This window comes from Melanotaenia boesemani, chromosome 2, assembly GCF_017639745.1.
Source record: "Melanotaenia boesemani isolate fMelBoe1 chromosome 2, fMelBoe1.pri, whole genome shotgun sequence".
NCBI lineage: Eukaryota > Metazoa > Chordata > Actinopteri > Atheriniformes > Melanotaeniidae > Melanotaenia > Melanotaenia boesemani.
In genome coordinates this window covers 2,690,172-2,712,243 of record NC_055683.1, presented here as the reverse complement: position 1 = coordinate 2,712,243, position 22,072 = coordinate 2,690,172, and the positions used below count along the sequence as shown (strand labels likewise).

The 22,072-nt window shown below is 40.8% G+C and overlaps 1 protein-coding gene across 1 annotated transcript in view; it reads right to left on the bottom strand.

Moving 5' to 3' along the window:
* Window positions 1-22,072, bottom strand: part of fbxl16 (F-box and leucine-rich repeat protein 16) — a 43,118-nt gene that overhangs the window by 7,457 nt on the left and 13,589 nt on the right. Inside the window, exons 2-5 of the mRNA XM_041975213.1 lie at window positions 13,490-14,213; window positions 6,168-6,410; window positions 5,744-6,009; window positions 4,056-4,140 (exon numbers count right to left, since the gene is read on the bottom strand). Coding sequence (XP_041831147.1) covers window positions 4,056-4,140; window positions 5,744-6,009; window positions 6,168-6,410; window positions 13,490-14,206 — 1,311 coding nt within the window. The 5' untranslated portion in view covers window positions 14,207-14,213. The remainder of the gene's footprint in view (window positions 1-4,055; window positions 4,141-5,743; window positions 6,010-6,167; window positions 6,411-13,489; window positions 14,214-22,072) is intronic.

The following is a 22,072-nucleotide window of genomic DNA, read 5'->3' as shown; positions in this document are numbered from 1 at the left end:
AAAAAATACAAAACTGCCTGCATGCAAGGGTCATCAGGAATATTAGAATTTAAGGTTTATTATTTAAAGAGCAAGCAATGCATCCAGAAGTCAGTCTAATAGATTTGTACAATGAGTTTGAGATGAAGACACCTTGTTTTTGTGATATTTTCTCAAATTTCTGAATAATTTTATATATGATGAGATAGTTCTTAATGTAAGCCTGGAATCTGAGTTGCTTCATAATAAGCTATAGCAGAGGTGTCAAACTCCAGGGCTGATATCGTTTCCCTGATCTAACACACCTGACTGAAATTAATAGGTTATTGTGAAGAAGTTGACAAGAAGCTCTTGGATCCATTTGATTTTATTCAGGTGTGTTGGAGCAAGAAAATAACTAAAACCTGCAGGTCCTTGAGGACCGGAGTTTGACACCCCTGAACTACAGCATGTTTGTCAGAAATGTATTAATGGAGTCTTAATTAATATAGTTTTGGCTTTTTATAAAATACTGAAAATGGCTTTGCTTTTGTAATTTTAGAAAGAAATCATTTCACTCATTGTTATTAAGTCATAAAGCAGATGTAGTGAAATAAAAACAGGCCCTGTCTCTGGGAATGCAGAGCAATGTTTACACCAGGATGAAGAATATGTTTAGCTCTCAGCTCTGTTTTATATCACAAGATCTGAAATCAAAACTATAGTGATTTTGCCACAGTACACAACTAAGACCTTGATCATTTGTCAAAAGTACACAGAAATAAAGCGGGATATAATAATATCAGAAAGTTATAGTCCCAGCTGTGAGCTGACAAATCACATTAATCTGACTGCCTCCAGATGTCACCCCAACAATAGACAATCAAATTCTAACAAATAATTAATGTAAACTGACCTTTACCTGGGTAAAGCTTAGATGTCCAAGTGCAATTAAATGTATGATATAATGTAATTTTATATGATGTTCTACATCAACACTATCGCTATCAGGACAGCCTGAAGAGACTGCTGACAGGAGGGAACAGACCCCGAAGGGGCTGCATGGGTTAGCTTTAAGAGGAGAAAAACCCCCTGAATCTGCGAGAGTGGGCGCAAGATGACTCATCGTTTGGACACAAGGTAACAGACCCTAGAATGGAAACAACAATGAATCAGAAGATCAGCAGAGTAGTGGATAGACTAAAAACACTAGCAGGAAGCAAGCTACAAAGCTGCATCTGTGGCTGGACAGGAGTAACATCTTGTTTGACTACAGGGACTCAAAATTCATCAGGGTCAGTAACAGTGCTTGAGGAAACTTTGCAAGGGACTTCGCATTAACCACTTCTTCCAGTCAAATGAAGCCCAGTGGTAGGATACTCACCACACACCACAGGTATCAGAACCCCAAGTGACGCTCAACTAAGCACTGATCCACCAATGGACATGAGTCCAGAGACCCCCCCCCCCCATCCACAGCCACCAGTAGAGGGCATCTTTAGGCCTCCAGTTCTGCATCCCACCACAGACTTGTAAGACTACCTGGCAACGCCTGTAGATTAGCATAATCTGCTAATAATAGCATAATAGCTGCACAATCTCTTCACTGACTTTGGCCTTAGGGATGGCGCTAATAATGTGAGCATCTCGATGTGGGGTTGGAGGGAAGCGGTTGAAGACCAGCCTGCGTCTTCCCCCAATTAGGGCATGCATGGATGACATGGTGATAATCACAATAACAAAGGCATGCGTAAAACCTAAATATCACAATAAAAAACTGGTAATGGAAACACTTAAATTTCGAAAAACCTCTTAAATATTGCTAAAAAAGTTTGTATGCTTTCATGAGGTGGTTTTTCAGAGATGAAGTATACCACAAAGATGTAATTGAAAAACTTTTTTTTTTGCATTTTGGCGTGGAATCAGTAGACGCAGGATGAGATGGAAATCTTTTTACAAATAATTAAAGTAAAAAATGTAACTGTAATAGTCGGTTACACTCTGAACTGTTTCAGCTCTGATACGAATGTTTTTAACTTGTGTTTTAACAGATCTCTGGCTCAGTGTGTCCTTCAGCTAAGAACATCCAGCACATGGCGACCGATAAGCAAGACTGTGATGTAACTAAAAACCATCAGTTAGATATACATAGAGTGATATAAGCAAGAACCAGATGTGATTAAGAATCATCAGTCAGGTCTGTTGCATTAGATACACGCCTAAATTCAACATTCATACACATTAAACAGCACATCCTGATCTACTGCGTGAGCAGTGGGTGGGCTAATCACATCTATGATAACTGGCCAATTACAATCGGTTGCGTGTCAAGCCATCACATTGTATGAGGCAGTCTCCCGGCCTAAGAAGATAAAATGTGATCACATCCATTGTTCAGGGCTCAGCGGGATGACCAGTCCTCTGAGCCCAGTGCTGCACTGGTTTACCTGTGACCCGAATGCTAAATTATTAAGATCCTATCTTGTTTTTTTTTTCCTTGAGCTTCCAATAAAAGAATAGGGTTCTAACTTAACTCATCCTTGATAGCAAATAACAGCAAAATGCAGAGTTTTACAAAGAATTAGAAATCTCCATCTCCCTCAAAGTGGAGTCCTGCAAGACGAGATTTTACGAGAATAATGGCTAATCCGCTAAACACTAATCAATGAAAACACCTGCCCTGTCCCATGGAAGTGGCTTGGACTATCAAAATGCCTTAGCAGCATAGGCTTGTATGGGATTGGAGCCCTTTCTCCATCAATCTCAGGCATGGCGGAGTACAAATGTGCCAAAGCATGACTGGAAATGACTGTCACAGAATCCCACGATCCATTTGTGAGAGGTGCTTCTCCCACCCTTTTAACAGGGAGGACATGGAAGCCAGGCACACAGTTTCTGAGGCAAAGATAGCCCTGAAACACTGGGAAATGGTGAGATAAGTCCAACATGGCAGAGGGGGCCTTGGGTTGGGAATAACAACACATGTATGGCAAAAGGCTACTCCAGCTGAACGCCAGCACCTTGTGGTGGAGGAGATCTACTGCCAAGAAGAAGCAGGCAGATGTGCCATTGCTGTGTCCCAAGCCAACCAAGGCTGCTTTAAAGTTGGATAGTGTGGAGAGGAGGAGTTTTGTCATCAGAGCCACGTATGATGTCCTGCCCCAACCTACACCTCTAGTTTGGATAGGATCCAGCCTGTCTCCACTGTGTTGCCCCAGTAACCCTCAAACAACCTAACCTGGCCAACCTAGCAACTGTGACGTCCTCCAGTGCTGATACTTCAGGGATTATAGCAACTAGTCTAAGTGTTGTTTATGATAATAGAGCATCGTCTCACTAACTGATGATATTTGGTAAATATTTTTGGCCAAACCGTTTACATTTTATGAAGCGGATGTAAAAGTCGTAAAATCACCATATGTGATGACTGTGTAAAGTTATACTTCAGTGATAAAGAAAAAAACATATTTTAAGCCAAAACACAAGTTTCATCTGTGTTTCTTCAGCATTACGGTGCATTCGCACCGGGATAGTCTGCTACACTCGGTCCAGCTGGGTTTAGTTGGGAGGGTGCATTGCCCTTTTTGGCCATTTAAGTGTTAGTGCAACAGTGATTAAAGCCATACAACTCAGGATCATCCTCAATAAACAGCTGTTGATTTAAAAAAATCTTTGGTTCTTTAAAAAAATTGATTTATTTTTTACATTAGAAGACCACTTCAGGTTTGATCCATTTATTATTTCCTAAAATCTAAAAATCTAGAAAAGCTCTCATTTACGTGTGTCACCCTTTTCCCAGTTTGCACCTCTGCCTTGCCTCCCCATCACAAATCCTTTAGACCCACCCCTGGAGGAAACACTTGGCCAGATCACAGCTGCAGGTCTTCAGGAAGCTACTTAAGAAAGCTGTGAAGACTTTCTTTAAATACGTGAGAAACCTTTTAAGTAGTGTAATTACTTCATGTGTTTTTAACATGCATGTTAGAAGTGGATAATTATAACATATTAAGGTATCTATAAGTCTTATAGGGGTTTCATTTAAAAAAATCTGTGTGAGATGTTTTGCAACTTAGAAACCTGTTCATGTTTTGTGTTACCTGACAGCACCAGCGCAGATAAAGGCTTCTTAGTGATGACATGGTAGACAAGTAGCCCAGTCCTGTGTCTGTAATCCGCACACACCTGCAAGTAACCAGAATATATCGTCTTACATCAAAGCAAACCAATGTAGTTTGATGGTCATGTAGTCTCTTAAAAAACCAAAAAAAAACAAAAAAACAAAGCATTATCAGTTTTCTAAACAGCTTACCAGTATCAGTACAAATTGTAAATGGTCTGTATTTATATAGCACTTTTACCCAAAACGCTTTACAATATACATCAAATTCACCCATTCACACACTCAGAGACACCTCGACATGAGCTCGACAAGCCGGGGATCAAACCAGCAACCCTCAGGCTAAAAGATGACCGCTCTACCCACCAAGCCACACCACCCCTACAAACTGTATCATTCATTCATGTGAACAGGTGTTCATCCAGTGACATTGCAGCATCTCACTGGGTTAAAACTTGTGTACAGAAAAGCTTTGAAAACACAAAAATAGATACTTCTTGAGCTTAAAGCAACACAAGAGCAACACTGTGGTTTCCATGTTGAGGAAGGGTAGGAAATAATTTATTAGCACGGATTAGGCCTCTTTAATATGATCTAAGTTTGTATAAATTACACTGCTGTGAAGCAGGATTCATGCAGCAGCTAACTTCTTTTTGGTTTAACCAAGATTTTCTAGGCTTCTGTAAGGTCTTACTACTGCTGCGCAGCTAACTGGCTAGCTGTGCAGCAGTAGCTAAACAAAGGAAGAGATAGACAAATATCTGTAGTCAATAACATAAACACAGGAAATTAGGCCTGAGGAGCAGCTAAACACTTGCAAATGTTTATATGCTTATATATTTATTGACTTTTTCTGAAGTGTTGCCCTTAAAAATTAAGTTGACCCAGGCAGCTTGTAGCTCCCCCGATTCTAGGAGTTTATGTAGCGATACATGCTTTTCATAATATTTCCATGCATAGCCTTCATTGTTCCTACTGCTTTCTGAGATGGGCGGCCAAGAAAAATCAGCTATACACATGGGCGGGGTTAAAGACCAGCGGGGGGTTTACTTCCCAGGTTGGACGTAATGACTCAGGAGAATTTACGTCTTCCTCTCTAAAAGCTGAATATCAAAGTCAGATACACCCTAATTGCGTCCCAGGGTTGTTTTTGTAAAGTAGTTTTTGGTCTGTTAGTGACTTAGAAGAGACACTTCTAAGCACTTAGAAAAGTGAGTTTTGCATAATATGTCCCCTTCAAAAAGGTTTCATTAAAGAAGGAATTGTTTCAAGAAATGTGTGCCTGACCGGCCAAGACAACCCTAAAGCTCCTGGTTTGCCAGGAACTTTGACATCCTGTTATGCATGGACTAATTTTTATTTGAGAACAGGAACCATAAGGGACCAGAACTTTGAGGAGGAACCATATACGAAAACACTAACTAGCTCTGTCTCCTCAGCCATGGCCCTCCTTGAATTGGCACTGTGCAGATGCATTACGGAGTAGAACTTAGAAACAAAATGTTCACTTGTGTTGCAAGATGACTTTACATCAATCTAAAACTCCCCATTTTTTTCAGATACCATCAAACTATTACTCTTTTTTAGAAAAAAAAGTACTATAACTTTTGTTGTTTTACCACTGATGTTCAGTTCAACTTTCAGCTTAAGAATGACAGGATCACTGACCTGTCCAGCACCAGTTCCTCCAGTTTATGCAGATCGCAGGCGATGTACTCCAAAGCCATGTCCGTGATCCGAGGGCACCAGGACAAGTCCAGGCTGCGGAGCTTACGCAGGTTCTCAGCAACCAACTCTACGCCATCATCAGTGATCTTAGAACAACCGGAGAGGCTAAGAGCAGTCAGGTTGGGAAGGCTGTGAACCATGTTTACCACGCCATGGTTGGTGATCTCCCAGCAGGAGTGAAGCCGTAGAGTGTGGGTGGTGTAGCCCTGCAAATGGATTTTAGTCATTTTGATTATGTAACCAAGCAACCTGGTGCTGCTTGATGAGGAGATCAGGCTGTTTTATTATCATTACACAGAAATAAAACATAACAAAAAACAGACATAATGCATTTAGACAAAAAGTCTATGAAAACGAACCCAACCTGTTTGGCTGTAAAATAGGCCATGGCCGTGTCGGTGACGTGGTAGGCCTGAAGGCTCAACTCTGATAGGTTGGGGAGGAGCTGTGAGATAGCAGCAATGGCATCATCTGCCACATTGATGCAGTCGCTGACACTGAGGGAAGTTAGCCGAGCGTTGAGACTGGACCACAGGCCAGCCTCTGTAAAGTCATTGCAGCCAGACAGTTCAAGGTGCATCAGGCCTTGCATCTGCTCCAACATGACCTGCAGAATAACACAAAACTATGGTGACACATCTGGGAAACAAAACTTTTAAATAAGACTAATTTAAAACTTCCATAATAATCTTATGCACCTTATCTCATCTAGCAGATGACCCTGAATGGTTTCCCAGTCATGCTAATGGAGGTCTGATTATAATGGCTGTTCGTTGTCATCAATAAAACGTCTGCATCGCAAACTAAAAATGTCACATCCTCCTTAAACAGTAGCTGGCAAGTTTTAGCTATTTCATTATCCCATCCATGTTTCACTTTTTGTGGTTTTAGCCTATTCTTTTGCAGCATCTGGATCTTTCCCAGATAGCAGACATATCTGGGCCAAATCCGGGCTTCTTCTGGCACTTATGGCTTAGCTACGGCACTGGTAAACGTTGTGTGGACCAGAAGTGGACTGGATATCAGTTGCCAGCCTGGCTTTGATTATGGCATGGCTCCTGTGGCCCACATGTGGCCTAGATGTCAGTTGTTGGCCTGGATGTGGACTACAGCAAGTATTTTTTGTGGGTGAAAAGTGGCCAAAATAAGGGAAGGCTTCCTTTCTGGACATAGATTTTTTCCTTGTGGGCCACATCCGGTGGTGATGCGGCTGAATTTCATACTCACATTTAGTCAAGGCCATATCTGGGCCAAACATTTTTTGCTACCTGGTCCGCAACTTTAAGTATATCTTTTGGACTGGTGGTGCTGGCAGGAATTCACCCTGGTAACTGAAAGTCTGTAAACTGCTTTAACCGAGCAGACACCAGGAAATGTGTTGCATTCAGTTGCACTGATAAAGCCATATTTGGATGTTAATTCAAACATCAACACAATGTCTACTTTTCCTTGGTAGATTCTATTTTCTTGTTTTAGAATAAAAAATCTAAGTTGGTTTAAAAAATGAAAAACTTCAATAGGACTTTGGCAAATCAATAGTTATAGGCCAAAAATACACTACTTATAACCTGCAGGTTCCACATGCTTTCAGGAATGTATAATATGCAATAATAAAATTCCAACATTTGTTCCAGGTAAGTGCATGGGACATATACCTGACAGACATATTAATTTCCTGTGTTATTTCCCTGTTTTCCTCTCTAACTGACCTTCTGCACTTCTGGCACAGTTGACTCTGGAATTCATGCTTGAGCAAGCTTCTCAGCCACTGACATTTGACATTCATTTCCAACCCTCTGAGCCCTGTACCTACTGTTTATGTATTGCTTTACATTTATGCCAAAACCCGGGAGAGCAAAGTAAACATACTCTTGGCAGGTAAAACTACCATCGCCCCTGAATTCATCAGCCCCTGAATAAAAAAAATCCACACGCACGAGCGTCGGCCTGCTTCGCGTGTGACAGAGCAGCTCTACAGGCAGACCTGACACTCACACCTCTGGAAATCACCATGCACGTGCAAAGCCGTTTCATGCGCGCACAGGTTTCTGTCAGGCTCTCAAAGTCATTTTCTGCGATCTTGATTAAACTGACTTTTGACGGTTGGGGGTGGAGACAAAGGACTGTACCGGCCTTCTCCAGATTGGTCCATTATAAGAGAGATGAAAGCTCATCTTGACAGTCAGGAGAAGTTGAAGCATCCAAAGACAGCGACGGCTTTAGCAGCATATTTAGCTCATGGGTTAAGTCTCTTCCTACTCAGAGAATGTGTGGATGAATCCTCATTAAGAGCCTCTGTTTCTGAGTAAACTGTAGCCTTAAAACACTACATGTCACTGGTAACAGTTCACATGTCAGGAACAGCCAGCTAGCTGTTAAGCTAACATGACGTTTCTGTGGATGTTTCATTCAAACACATTTTCATTCTCAGGGAGTTTTAGCAGTGATGGCTGATGATAAGTCATCCAGATTTACTTAAAGATTATCATAAATTTCCAGCCTGTTTTCTGCCGTTTAGCTCTCATGTAGGAAATTAAATAGGTTTCTGTAAGGACCATAAAACATAAACTGAATAAATTATTTTGAATATGACTGTTCATTACCGTGTTTTTTTCACTACTGACAAAACTTTATCCCAGCTGGTACGTTTTTTAAACCAGGGTTCTTCAAGTCTGGTCCTGGAGGGCCACTTCCTGCAGGTTTTAGTTGTTTTCCTGCTTTAACACACCTGATTCAAATGAAGCAGGGTAGGAGGTAAGAGATACATCTGACCTTAGTCAGCATACAGGGAGGCCAAGGTGAGATGGAAGAAAGCTGAGGATTGCTTCGTGATTACGTCAATAGTCCACAGCTGGAAAATGCAGAGCATCTGCTTCTTGTACACAGTGAAACTTTGTAGTTAAGGACTTGTGCTGTAACCCAAATCTGACATGCTGAAATTGAGTCTTTATGAAAACCGACAGTCATTGACCACTAAATATTAATATACCAGTGGTTCTCAAACTTTTTCTACCTTGCCCCGCTTTGGAGGAATAAACAGTCCCACGTGCGTACTGATACATGCATGAATGTATTCGGCATTATCTTCCATGCAGAAAACAGCAGAGCAGATTAAAGCTGTCTCCATCCTTCACAGTAAAAACTGGATAGAAATTGTGTGGTGCCTCTTCTTAATGGATCTGTATCATTTAGCAACTGGATTTAGAAAGATTTATCTGGGGTGTTTTTAACAACTTTAACATTCTTCATGCTTTTTTTCCCCCCAGCATGTTGTCATTGAATGAACATGAGAGGTCCTCTGTGATGTGGCTGCTCGGGATTTTAAAGCTTACTACCATCTCCAGATTCTCACTGTTGATATACAGTGTTGTGTTACTCTTTTTATTAAAGGCAGTAATGACTTATTTGTTTGTTTCTATTTTGGTTTTGGGTTTTTATAAAGTGTGTCGGGTTATTTTCTTCGCATGACACTGTCGTCCTTCCTCCCTGTAGTCAGACTCATCGTTCTTTGTGGATGTGATGATATAACTGGTGTAACGTGACGGAGTACAGTCATGTGTGTACAGCCAGGAAAGGAAGTAGCTCAGCACACAACCCTGTGGGGCTCCTGTGGTCAGGATCAGAGTGGATCAATGACAACCATCCTGACAGGCTGACTGTGGCCTATTTGATGAAAAAGACCTTCATCCTCAGGCAGATGTTTTGTTGTAACTAGCTTGGACATCTTGCAGTGTGTTGATATGGTATCACCAGCTGACCTGTTGCTCCTGTTTGCAGACTGATGAGGATCCAGGATGGTTGGAAAGTCGCCTTGATCAGACTTTACTCTTCCTCATGTTCTTTGCACATTGTACTGTCGTGTGACCTGCTTTAACAAGTTGTTTTCCCCACTGTGGGATTAATAAAGTTTTTTTTGTTGGGTTTTTGTTTGTGTCTTTTTTTTTTTGCATCAGTCTCATGAAACATTTTGTGATGTTTAAAGCCTCTGAACTGGAATAATTTAGGGATGCCAGAGTGACAGGTCTTCAGACAGGTGAGAACAGTACAAGATACCAGTAAATATCCTCAGCTAACTCTGGAACAAAGTCCCTAGGAACCATCCTGGAACTCATCTAGGCCAGCTGCCTTCTGCATGCAGATGCTCTGGAGGCTACATCTCACGTGAGCAGGGTGCAGGATGGGTGGCTGGCTGGAACTGGTATGATGGTCGTGGCTGTATATACCAAAGCTGATCTATTAGAAATGCTACGGCCACTTCAAGTAAAACCGATAGAACCCATGTTGTTCAACGATTAGTCAACACACTTCTTATTTTTGAATTACTAAATATTTTAGGGTGCGTACTTGGAGAAACATTAGCAGTGAAATTATTGCACAGCCCCATCTGGAATTCAATAAACTCCAAAAAAAAACTCCAAAAAAAAACAAACAAAACAAAACAAACAAACAAACAAACAAAAAAAACCCCGCACATTTTAGTGCACATTTTAGTGCACATTTTAAAAACGGCGTTTTTAATGCGCGTTAAAATGTGACAAAACAGGGCTTCTTACGCGCGTTCAGTGAACGCTGCAAAAAGCAGGTATGATGTCAGGATTAACTTAAAATTCATTTTAACTTAACACACACACACACACACACACACACACACATACACACAGAAAGTATCTGAACCATGAATGAACCACTAAATGTTCTGGTTCAATGACAGCTTGTATCTGAACAGTCCTCTTCATCATCCTCTTCACATTTAGACATAATCAGACCAAGACGACACCTAAAACATAAAGATTAATGATACACTGACATTTTAATTAGGTTTGGTTTCAGTAAATAATTTTAGATGGAGGAATTAGCATCACATGGTTCTACTGAAATATACAACATTCATCAGTGTAGCATCAACCTTTTACATTTTCTGTCAATTTCACAGAAAATTTGAATATCCCTAACTTTGTAGTGTGTGTGTGTGTATAAATTACCACTCAGACATGTTCAAAAGCACATATTCAGACATTATTTAAAACATTATAGTCACAATTTGACCTAAAACCTAAATCACACCTTCCTCCAAACAAGAATATTTTAGTTAGATTATTGAAATATACAAATTTCTCAAGGTCCATCAAAAACTACAAGTAAATTAATGAATACAAATTTCAAATACAAGAAGCACATTTTAACATTAAATGCATCACAACTTAAAATATAAAATATAAAAACTTTCAATGAATTAGAAGACTAAAGTCCGAGATGTGCCTGAGCTGTTTCTGGCTTTCTTTGTCAACCAAAATAATCAGAAAATCAAACTCTTTAGATTAAAAAAAGCTCAGATCAGGTCAGCAGGAATAACAGCAGCATGCACACTGTGCACAAAATGATATCCATCACAAAAAGGACAGTAACAGGAAGGCATAAAGGACGTCCACACTGACACACACTCGGAGTGCAGATACCTTTTCTAAGCTCCTGAAACAGTAAGTTTCCTGTAAAGTGCAACCAAATGGCAATGCACCAATCAGCACCTCAAAACAGGAAAGCCCATATATAGACTATGCAGCCAACACTTTGAGCTTTCTCCATGGCAACCAAGCATTCATCCCAGAATAGCACCCTGGCATAGCAGGTATGGAAAGCCATCACAGAGGCTTTCTCCATACGTCACCTGTTTTTGTTCCTGGTAATGGAGTATGTGAGTATAAATGCAAATTTTAATAAAAACATTGTAAATTCGACAAACACACTGCGTGATGATGAACCTCTTTTTGATGAGGCCTATTTTCCTGCCTCCGGCCTGAAATGACACCCAAAATAAATGAAGTATATCTTCACATGCAACTACACGGGCTGTACATAGATTACTGTGTCAGAATAAAGATATCTGTTACTTGCCTAGAAAACACTAGAAATATATATATATATATATATATATATATATATATCTTTCTAACATAAAACACTGTATTTGGAATGAATATAACCTTTGAATACTAAGATCTTAGCCCAGTACATCTGGGAATGAGTCAAGTCTGATGTGGAACTGTGCTACAGTAGAATCTTTCCAGGTGTTTTAATAGAGGTGTGACGCAGGTCAGTATCTCTGCCCATCATCATCAAGCCATCACCTGATGAGTGGACCCTTCACTATAAAACTCCTCCTTCATCTCCATGGAAACCAGCAGGACCTTCATGATTCATCTCAAACAAAGGTCGTAGGACAACACATTAGCAGAATTTTAGAGCTGGAATCAAACTTTTCACCACAAACCAGCTAAATTAAGACCTGGTTTCTGGTTCTGGCTGCAAGCTCCAGAGTTTCTATCCCGCAGTGATGAGACAGACGTCTCTGGAACCAGCAGAGTCTCTGCTTCAATATGACTTCTTGTTTGTGTGGAGAAATTAGCAAAAGTTCTCATGCTTTATGTTTGTTATATTTTCCCATTTAACTGCTTGATCTGTGTTTGGTTTGGGTGCCAATGCTTTGTAGAGTCTTTTAACTAAGTTTCTCCCATAGACTGTATATAAAAGATGGGTGGAGCCTCCGTGACGTCACCCGTAGGTTTCTGAAAAGCAAAAGTGAAGCTCGTTGGGCGCTCCTACCATCACCATCTTGGCAGTGTCAAGCCTGCCGTCGCTCCCGGAAAAAACAAAAATGGGCAAAGTGGCGGAGCTGAGAAGGGGGCTGTAAGTGTGGGGGTGGATGATTGACGTCTATCAAACTCCGAGCTGCCTGTAGCTAAAAGCTAACTGAACCAACTCAGATCTAACATGAGCTAACCGGCTAGGTTAAGGTGAAGGTGAAGGTAGGTGGGCTAAAACTAAGGCGCACTAAAAACCGCGTTTGTGCTGCACCTTCTTGCCGCGGATATTGAATACCTGTCAATCAAAAGGACACTCCCCTAATTATGCCAATTTTCAAGATTAAAAGACATCCAAACGGATGAGTTAGAAAAAAATCCACCCCCCTCACAGTTGTCATGAAGGTAAACGTGACCCTTAATCCTAAAATGATTTTTGTACCAGGCTTTAAACATGTTTATTTTTGCTGTGACGTTGGTCCTTTTAACATGGGAGTCTATGGGGATTGACTCTGTTTTGGAGCCAGCCCCTAGTGGATGAGGGGGGAACTGCAATTTTTTGCACTTCCGCATAGGCTTCACATGTTACAGCCGTAGGTTGCCGCTTGGTTTCTCCCCATATTTTGCTACATGTTAGCATTGCTGGTTCCAAGTATGAGCAAACATCTTCTGCATTGTTCTCACTCAGCCCCCTGTAGAGGGGATGAACACGAGGAAACGTTTTTAAACACAGTTCATACTGGGACATTGTGATTTAAATATAACCACAGTCATTAATAAACCAGTTTAACCACTGTCCCCATCCTTCTTCTCTTGTTGTTTTTATTCTTCACTTTCCTATTCCTTTACTACTTTTTTAATTTAAAAAACTTTAGCAACCTTATGTGAAACATGAAAAAATGAAATTAAATCTTTTGTCCCCAGACATCTAGCATGAAATGTTAAATTCCACAAACAGCAACTAAAACACTGAGCTCAAAAATAAGAAGTCAACTAGAAATGATGAAATGGTGAAAATGGGTAACAGAGTGAGTAATTAAAAAGAAAGCTCAGATAGAAAAAGAAACCAGAGCAAACAGAGGAAATAATGATGCTGATGAGAACTTACCTCCAAACCAGCGTCTGTGATGGTGGATCTCTTGAGGCTGACGGAGCGAACACCCTTCTTGGACAGCGGGTAGTTGTCAATGAACTCACAAATGTCGAGGTCTGACACCCCTACTAAGCAGAAAGACTGGAAACCACGCAGAGCGAAGGCCTGCAGGCTGACAAACTCCTTCTCCCCGTTGGGCAGAATGGTGTACAGCTCTTTGGCATGCAAGATGGGGGTGACGCCCTCCCAGAACTTGGGCTGGTAGAGAACCTTGCGCCATGTCTTGCATACCTGTGCCAGCACACATTTTTCAGCTGTGGTGAAGTACCAGAGTAGTCGGTTGAGAAGCTTCTCATCCAGGACGAGCTGTCGCTCCAGCAGCACGGGTTTGGGGAGGGTGAGGGGGGGCAGCTGACGGAGAGATGGCTTTAGGCTCATCAGAGGCTTTCCAGACTCCAGGTCAGAGGCCAAGAGAGGGGCCGCAGTGTGAGGCATGCCGGGGCCATCCAGATGGTGGTGGTGGTGGTGGTGGTGGTAGGGGAGGGTGGATGGTGGAGGAGGCAAGATGGAGGGTACTGAGGAGGACTGGCAGAGGCGATTCTTAGCAGCAGGTGTCCCCTTGGTGATACTCGCACTGCCCAGGCCATTGGGCTGGCTGGGGGGCAGCTTCACCATACCATTGCGAGTCACGCAGGGAGACTTCAGCTCACTGGGGGTGGACATGTTCAACATCGGGAACCTGGTCAAGGAAAGCAAAGATAAAATGTGCTGTTAGACTCTGGAAACCTGCTTGTAAAGACTAATTTACCCTGAACGCCTGAAACAGTTTTTACTGTCGGACATTTTAACCCATGAAGAGACCACTTCTCTCCATCTGCATGCCTGTTTACTTAAAAGCTGAATCTGGTTTCAGCATTTGTTCTGTTCATCTTTACATACATCAGTGCTAAAAGTGGAGGAGCAGACAATGTAACAGATGGACGCCGAAGCTGGCTTCCGATTCGTGACTTGAAGGGATATGCATGCTTACAGCTACCTCATTGTCTCTGATCAGTGAAATCTTTATTTTGTTTGTGAAAAATACACAAAAAGAAAAAAAGCCTTAAAAACCCTTTAAAATTTAGCTTGTGTCAGTGTGAGACTTTTACACATGTTTCTGTTGGAGGGTAGAGGATGGGACATGAGGAATAAAACTTTTTTACATTAATAATCAGGATCACCAAGTGGAAATATTTACAAGTTTAAAAAGGTCCATAGAACGTGCGCTGGTTGTTTTGGGGTGCTGTAAGCAGAGCTTGATGTGGTGGACTGGCAAATATGTCAAAATGTTTTTAAAGTATGACTAAAGTTACTTCAAACTAGTGTAGTTGTACTGGTGATCTATACATATTTAGAAAGACTTTCTGTCCTCCTTTTCCAGTTACCTGTCAATCACCTGACTGGGAGTATGCAGTCACTGACTTATGACAGCGTTTGAAACAGACATAGCTTTTCACGTCGTAGAGGGAGCATTAGTGAGGATTATGTCTCGTAGTTTTTAAACAGGATCTGGTCTAATGTGGCCAAGCTCCCAAAATTAGTAGAACTGCCCTTTATACACATCACAAATCAGAAGCTGTGAATCCTCAACATGATACAGACGGTTGACGTCCAACCTGTGGGTGTCTAGATGTTCATATATTATCAGTGATGTACAGACGGACATTACATTCTCCCTCAGGACTAATTTGTTTTATCTGTCACATGGTTACAGGCTGTATTAAAAGGCAGGTGCATATGGGTGGATTAAATTAACACAGATAAGTTATTTATCCAACTCTGGATGACAATAAAAGTCAAAAGATCAACGATTTACTCAAACACTGCAGACTTAACGACTAACATCTTCACACAAAACTTAGGTGTCACAACATCTATTGTTATATCTACATACCGCTGTGGGCCCTGGAGCGAGGCCCTTAACCCTCCCCCAACTTCACCCGGGTGCTGAAGCATGGCAGCCTATTGCTCTCTAGTACAAAAATTATTTTTATTATTTTATTATTATATCTACTTTTTCTTCTATTTAACAGTAAACTGTTCCAGAAAGACATTCTGACTGGTTGAAAATCACTGCCACAGACCATCAGGGCCAAATCTTTTTCCATAACAAACCTTAATACCAGCAAATCTTTTTTAGAAAATCTCCCTTAGACTCTTGTACTGAAAACTGAGCTGTTAAAAATGGTAAAGACTTGATTACATCTGAGCTAAACCAAATACAGAATTTCAGAAATAATGTTATGGTGGAGTTAAAACCTTGATCTCAGCCCTGTTTATGTATCTTTAGCAAGTCCTATTTGAACACTTTCAGAAATGATGACTCACAGTGAAACGGTACTGTTAGGAGAGAAGAGTTAGGCAGATGTCACAATTTGGCAATTATGGTATGAGGCTAACAATATTGCATTTGGACCTGAAAATGAACAGCTCCTGACACATTAGAAATTCTACAATAAAGCTTCAACCACAGCAGTAGATACTTTTAGTCCCCGGGAACTAGAAAGGTTTGTGTGGTTTTAAGATCAAGAAAGATCAGATAATAATTTCACTAAAGTATAAAAAAGACAACTTCTCCCAGCTGCAGGAGGCCAGGAAAGAGCTATATAAACCAGACAGTGCAGTGAAGCAGCAGGGGCGGAACCAGAGGTTCAGGGGGGTCCCAAAGATATTCATTTGTGAAATTAACATGTTAATTTTTTTAATGTATAAAAAACACAATGATTACTTTTGCCACATTAAAAATAGAAATTTGGCATTATCTTGGCAAGAGAAGGTAATTTTGGGCTGTTGGTGCTTTGTTACAGTGGTGACCGAATCCATCAGAAACCACTTTGTCCTTATTTATGAAGTTTCTGATAGTTTCAAGCCTTACATCTAAAGGATGGCCGTTTCAAATATCACACAATTATCCAGTCAGTGGTCACGAGAGGGGGTTGCAAACACCAATTTGTGTCATCTTGGGGGTTGTGGCTCAAAAATTTGAGAACCAGTGTTCTAGATCAGGGATCCCCAACTCTGGTCCTGCAGACATTCAATGTCTCCCTGCTTCAACACACCTGACTCAAATTAATGGCTCATTACCAGACTTGTGCAGAGCTTGTCAGAGAGCTGTTTAATTTGAATCAGGGAGAAATCTAAGACCTGCAGGATAGTGGGCCTTGAGGACCAGGGTTGCTGACCACTGTTCTAGATGATAATGCAGCATTTATTCAGCATCATCTCATCAGCTACCTCCGTGGGTGATCTTATCTGTCTCTTTAGACTGTTTACGAAGAGGATATTAAAGTCATCAAACTACCAGATGTGATGACCGTGTAAAGTTAAATGGCCAAGAATGCTGAAAAAACACAGATAAAACGTGTGATTTGGCTCACAGTATGTGTCATTATCATTAAAGTATAAATGTTTGCGCATTTTTAAGACATACAATTCAGGATCATCCAAAGCAAACAGTTGTTGAATAAAAAAAACTCATTAGATGTTTATTATTTATCTATTTTATTTGAAATGGCCACATTAGTTTCAATAATTGTTTGATTATTTCCTAAAATCTAGATAATTTATTTATTTACTTTTCCTTTTCCCCAATACGATCATCTGCGTTTTAAAAGTTAAGCTCAGTTTGCTTTTTGTTCAACATTAAAATATTAAAATTGTGACATAAGATAGTGAAAAACAGGGATAAAATTCCCAGTAAAAGTGTTTATTTTGTTCTTGCACAGAACATTTTTGTTGGAGCCAAATTTATTATTTTACATTAGATGATAGTTAAAAGCAAAATGGTAACATTAAAGGTGAATAATTTAATTACAGTTTTGTAAGAATGCATGTGATAAAATGCATAATTTTGTAACATTGAGTTTAAAACAGGTTTGAGTTTGATGCTTTAGATGAGCCTTAATTAGTCAAACTGAAGCCAGAGACATTGGAAGCGACTTCGTTGTTTGTCCGTGCGATCGTGTACGTCTTTAATTTCTTATTAAACCTTTTCAAAAAAGGACTCGTCTCACTTGTGTTTCAAATACTAGTTGCTAGACTGACTTTAAAACGGTGGTAAAGAAGACAAACCGAACAGAGGGCCACTACAAATTTGTATTTGACTGGAAACCAGACGACAAACAAAAGAGTCAAGCGTTCAGAGCCATCATCAGCTCGCTGCTGAACACACAGCCTCTCTTTTGTTGCATGCTTTTAACAGAGCAGCACAAAGTATCAAAGTGAGAACACAGTATAGTGCAAATGAATGCTGGCCTGATCTAGCCTGTTCTCTGTGGCCTGACTGTATCAGTAGCAGGAGGACAGCTCAGGCTCAAACCACTCTGTTATGTAACATGCTGACTATGGGCCTTGAAACACACAATCTCTATGTCCCACTCTACTGACCCAACCAGCTTCACTATTATCACCTGCTACATAAAAGTAATCAAATAAGTAAAAAAAAAAAAGAAAAACCACTTCTTTTATTATGACCAAATTTGGCATCATTTATTGATTATTATGTTAAATGATTGGTGGGTTCCCTTGTACATGAAGACTGGCTCAGCCTCCATGTGGAAAAAACAAGGTTCAACCATTACATAATACAGCAGTGTTGTCAGCAAACACCACGAAATGTTTCAACAAAAGCACGTTTCCCAACAATACCAGTGTAATGCATCAGATTATCATTAACTCAGACGCTGCAGCCTGTTCGAAAATCAAACATTGCAAGTTTGTTTTATGTTAATAAATACAGGACTACATACAATACAATTACCACCCATCGTCTGTTATGTCATATGGCAGAGGTGATGTAAATAAAATAATCATCAACCCATATTTTATTCCTAATAAAACATGAACAACATGTCTAATAATAAAACTTAGACATTTTACCAAACATGAGCTCATTTGAATCTAATAACACATCTTTAAAATGTTGAAACAAGGGCAACAAAAGGCAGGAAAAGTAATTGGTACAAACCAAAAACAACTGGAGGAGAATTTGGGTTAATTGGCAATAGGTCAGTATCATGACTGGGTATAAAAGGAGCATGTCAGAGAGGCAGAGTCTCTTAGAAGAAGGACAGAAGTTCACAGACTTCTACTTCATGCTTCCGTCCCCTGCTGATGCTTCCTGCTTCGCTCTCCCCTCTGCTTGCATCTTTCTGCCAATATTTTTTTTTTCTACTAAGGCTGGGTTTACACCAGAAGACTTTTAAAAGATTTGCACAAGACTCTGAAAGACTACCAGCTCACATCTAAAGACCAATGTTTAGAGTCTTAAGTCTCAGCCTAGTCTCAGACTGAGATTTGACAAAGACTGTGAATCTATAGGGTCACAAATTACAAGACTACAACTAGATTCTTTTAGCATTTTTTGTGACATGTTGGACAGTTGATATTGAACAGGGCTGATCTGCACACAGTAAAGCAAACAAGGGGAGAGTTTCCCTCCAGGAGGGAATTCCACATCATCATTATTAAGTGTGGCTTTGCATCTCCACCAGGTGTTACACCGACTCATCAGAATCTGGAGGATGGATGAGTTTTTATTCTCTTATTTGTTAGATCATTATACTGTAACACATAAATGATGCACAGCAGACATTTGCTTCTAATAACCACCTGCTCCTCTTTCTGGACGCTCCACCGACGACGTTTCATCGCAGCTTCTTGTTCGTCTTTTTTTTTTCCGTCTTTTTTTGCCGGTGTTCTGACTCTCTGGATTCTTGTTTCTGCTTTTGTCAGAGCTCATCTATTGGTTGTTAATCGTGTTTCGTCACTGCGACTTGCGATAATATCTAACATGTTAGAAATTGTCGCAGATCCAAGACTGGAGAAAGATTGACGTTAAACAGCGCAGATTACCAGCTCACACCTAACGACCCAGATGACGGGAACGAGCTGTGACTCCAGCAAGACTGCGAAAATTTCCTGAAGACTTCCGTTTTTAGTCTGCGACTGTGAAAATCATTTGGTGTGAGCCCAGCATAAGATATTTATGGGCAACGGCTCCCGGATATTCATTAATAAAATGGGACTGTATTTTGTGGTAGAACTGGCTGGATACTACTAAGACTTTTACTCTTGTCAGTGTGGCCTACAAATAGCAGAAGCTTTATATATATATATATATGTATGAAGCATCTCCTCAATGGCCGCGGTTACATGGTGTTTTTGAATTTGGAATTAATTGTTCAGAATTAAATAATTCAGAAGTAAAATATTCTCCTTTGCATTTACATGGAAATAATAATTCCAAATTGAGGTTTACATGGAAAACACTTTTAATTACCTTTACTCAGTTCCTCTTTAGATCTGGGGGTTGGGAAGGGTTCTGATTGGACAGAGATGTGACATATTTACGTCTACCGAAAGAAAACAAACTTCACTTCCTGCTTCTTTTCGTTTCATCTACAACATGGAACACTACATATTACGAACTATTTTCACTTTGATTTTTATTCTAGTTGTGAAGCAACAGCTCGACACAGCCAGACTGCTTCACTTTGGTCAGCGGAGCGGAGAAAGGAGGTAGAGTACAGGGCGACAGGACGAGGGAATGAGCATGCTCCGAACAACCGGAATTCATTTAAAGCAGATTGAATGTAAAGATGATCAAGGAATTATTCAATTCAAATGTAATAATAATGGATTAGATTTATATAGCGCTTTTCAAGGCACCTAAAGTACTTTTACATTGTGTCCATTATTCATTCACTCCTCACTCATACCTGGTGATGTTAAGCTACATGTGTAAACACAGCTGATCTGAGGCAGACTGACTTCATCTCACAGGGAAATGGGAGGACAAGTAACAGGCAGAGGCCAGTTTGCTGAGGTTAGCGACGCGACTGGCTAGCCTGCACTGCCATCCACACTAAGCACCTCCTCAACCCCTCTCCCTAGCAAGACACAGTCATAAAGTCATTAGTCCTGGCGCTGATCCATCTCACCCTAATAACCTCCGTCCAATTTCCAATCTTCCCTTCATCTCCAAAATCCTTGAAAAGGTTGTTGCCTCCCAGCTTCACCAACACCTCTCTATCAATAATCTGTTTGAACACTTCCAGTCCGGCTTTCGTCCACTCCACAGCACAGAATCAGCTCTTCTGAAAATAACAAATGACCTTCTGATGGCAGCTGATTCTGGCCTCATCACCATCCTTATTCTCCTCGATCTTACTGCAGCATTTGACACCATTTCTCACAGCACCCTCCTTAATAGACTGGCATCCATCGGCGTCTCTCATACTCCTCTTACCTGGTTCACTTCATACCTGTCCGACCGCACACAGTTCATTCACATTAAGGATCATTCATCACAATCACTCCCCGTAACAGCCGGTGTGCCCCAAGGTTCTGTCCTGGGGCCTCTTCTGTTTATCATTTATATCCTCCCGCTTGGTCACATTTTCCGCAAATACAATATCAACTTTCACTCTTATGCAGACGATACACAGCTCTACATCTCATCAAAACCAAATTCTTCTGTTCCGCCTTCATCCCTCTCTGACTGTCTTCTTGAAATCAAGACATGGTTCTCTTCCAATTTTCTTAAACTCAACAGCAGCAAAACAGAAGTTCTCCTTGTCGGCACACCCACCACTTTAACCAAATCTCACAGTTTCTCTGTTAACATTGACAGCTCTTCTATTCTCCCCTCCCCTCAGGTAAAAAGTCTCGGCGTCATTTTCGATAGCACCCTTTCATTTCATTCACACATTAATAGCATCACTCGGTCTGCCTACTTCCACCTCCGAAATATCAACCGCTTGCGTTCATCTCTCACTCCACATGCTGCAGCTATCCTAGTCCACAGTCTGGTCACCTCAAGAATCGATTATTGCAATTCACTTCTTTTTGGTCTCCCCGATAAATCACTTCATAAACTACAGCTTCTTCAGAACTCTGCTGCCCGGATTATCACTTGCACACCTTCTTTTCAACACATCACACCGGTTCTCAAACAACTTCACTGGCTCCCAATAAAATTCAGAATCAACTACAAGATCCTGCTTTTCACCTTCAAATGTCTCCATAATCTGGCCCCTCCATATCTGTCTGACCTACTCCATATAGCTACTCCCTCCCGCACTCTCAGATCATCTTCCTCCATTCACCTTTCTGTGCCCCGTGCCCGTCTCACCACCATGGGGAGCAGAGCCTTCAGTCGCTCTGCTCTCCAGCTCTGGAACACACTCCCACCTGAACTCCGTAACATCGACTCACTTCCATCATTCAAATCACAACTTAAAACTCATCTGTTTAAACTGGCCTTCTCACCTTAATGTTTTTAACTGTCTGCTGCATGATGTTTGTTTTGATGTTTTGTCTTATGTTTTAACTGATTTTAATTGTCTTTTGTGAGGTGACCTTGGGTCTTGAAAGGCGCCTTGAAATAAAATTTATTATTATTATTATAGTCAAAAGGAAAACTAACAAATCTCCTCCTCAACAACCAGACATGCAACTACAAAATAGGTTTGCTCCACTGCTGCAGGATTCTGCATCTACTTCTGATGACCAGGATGAAATCTCCCTACACACCAGAGTAAGGTCAAAGAACAACTC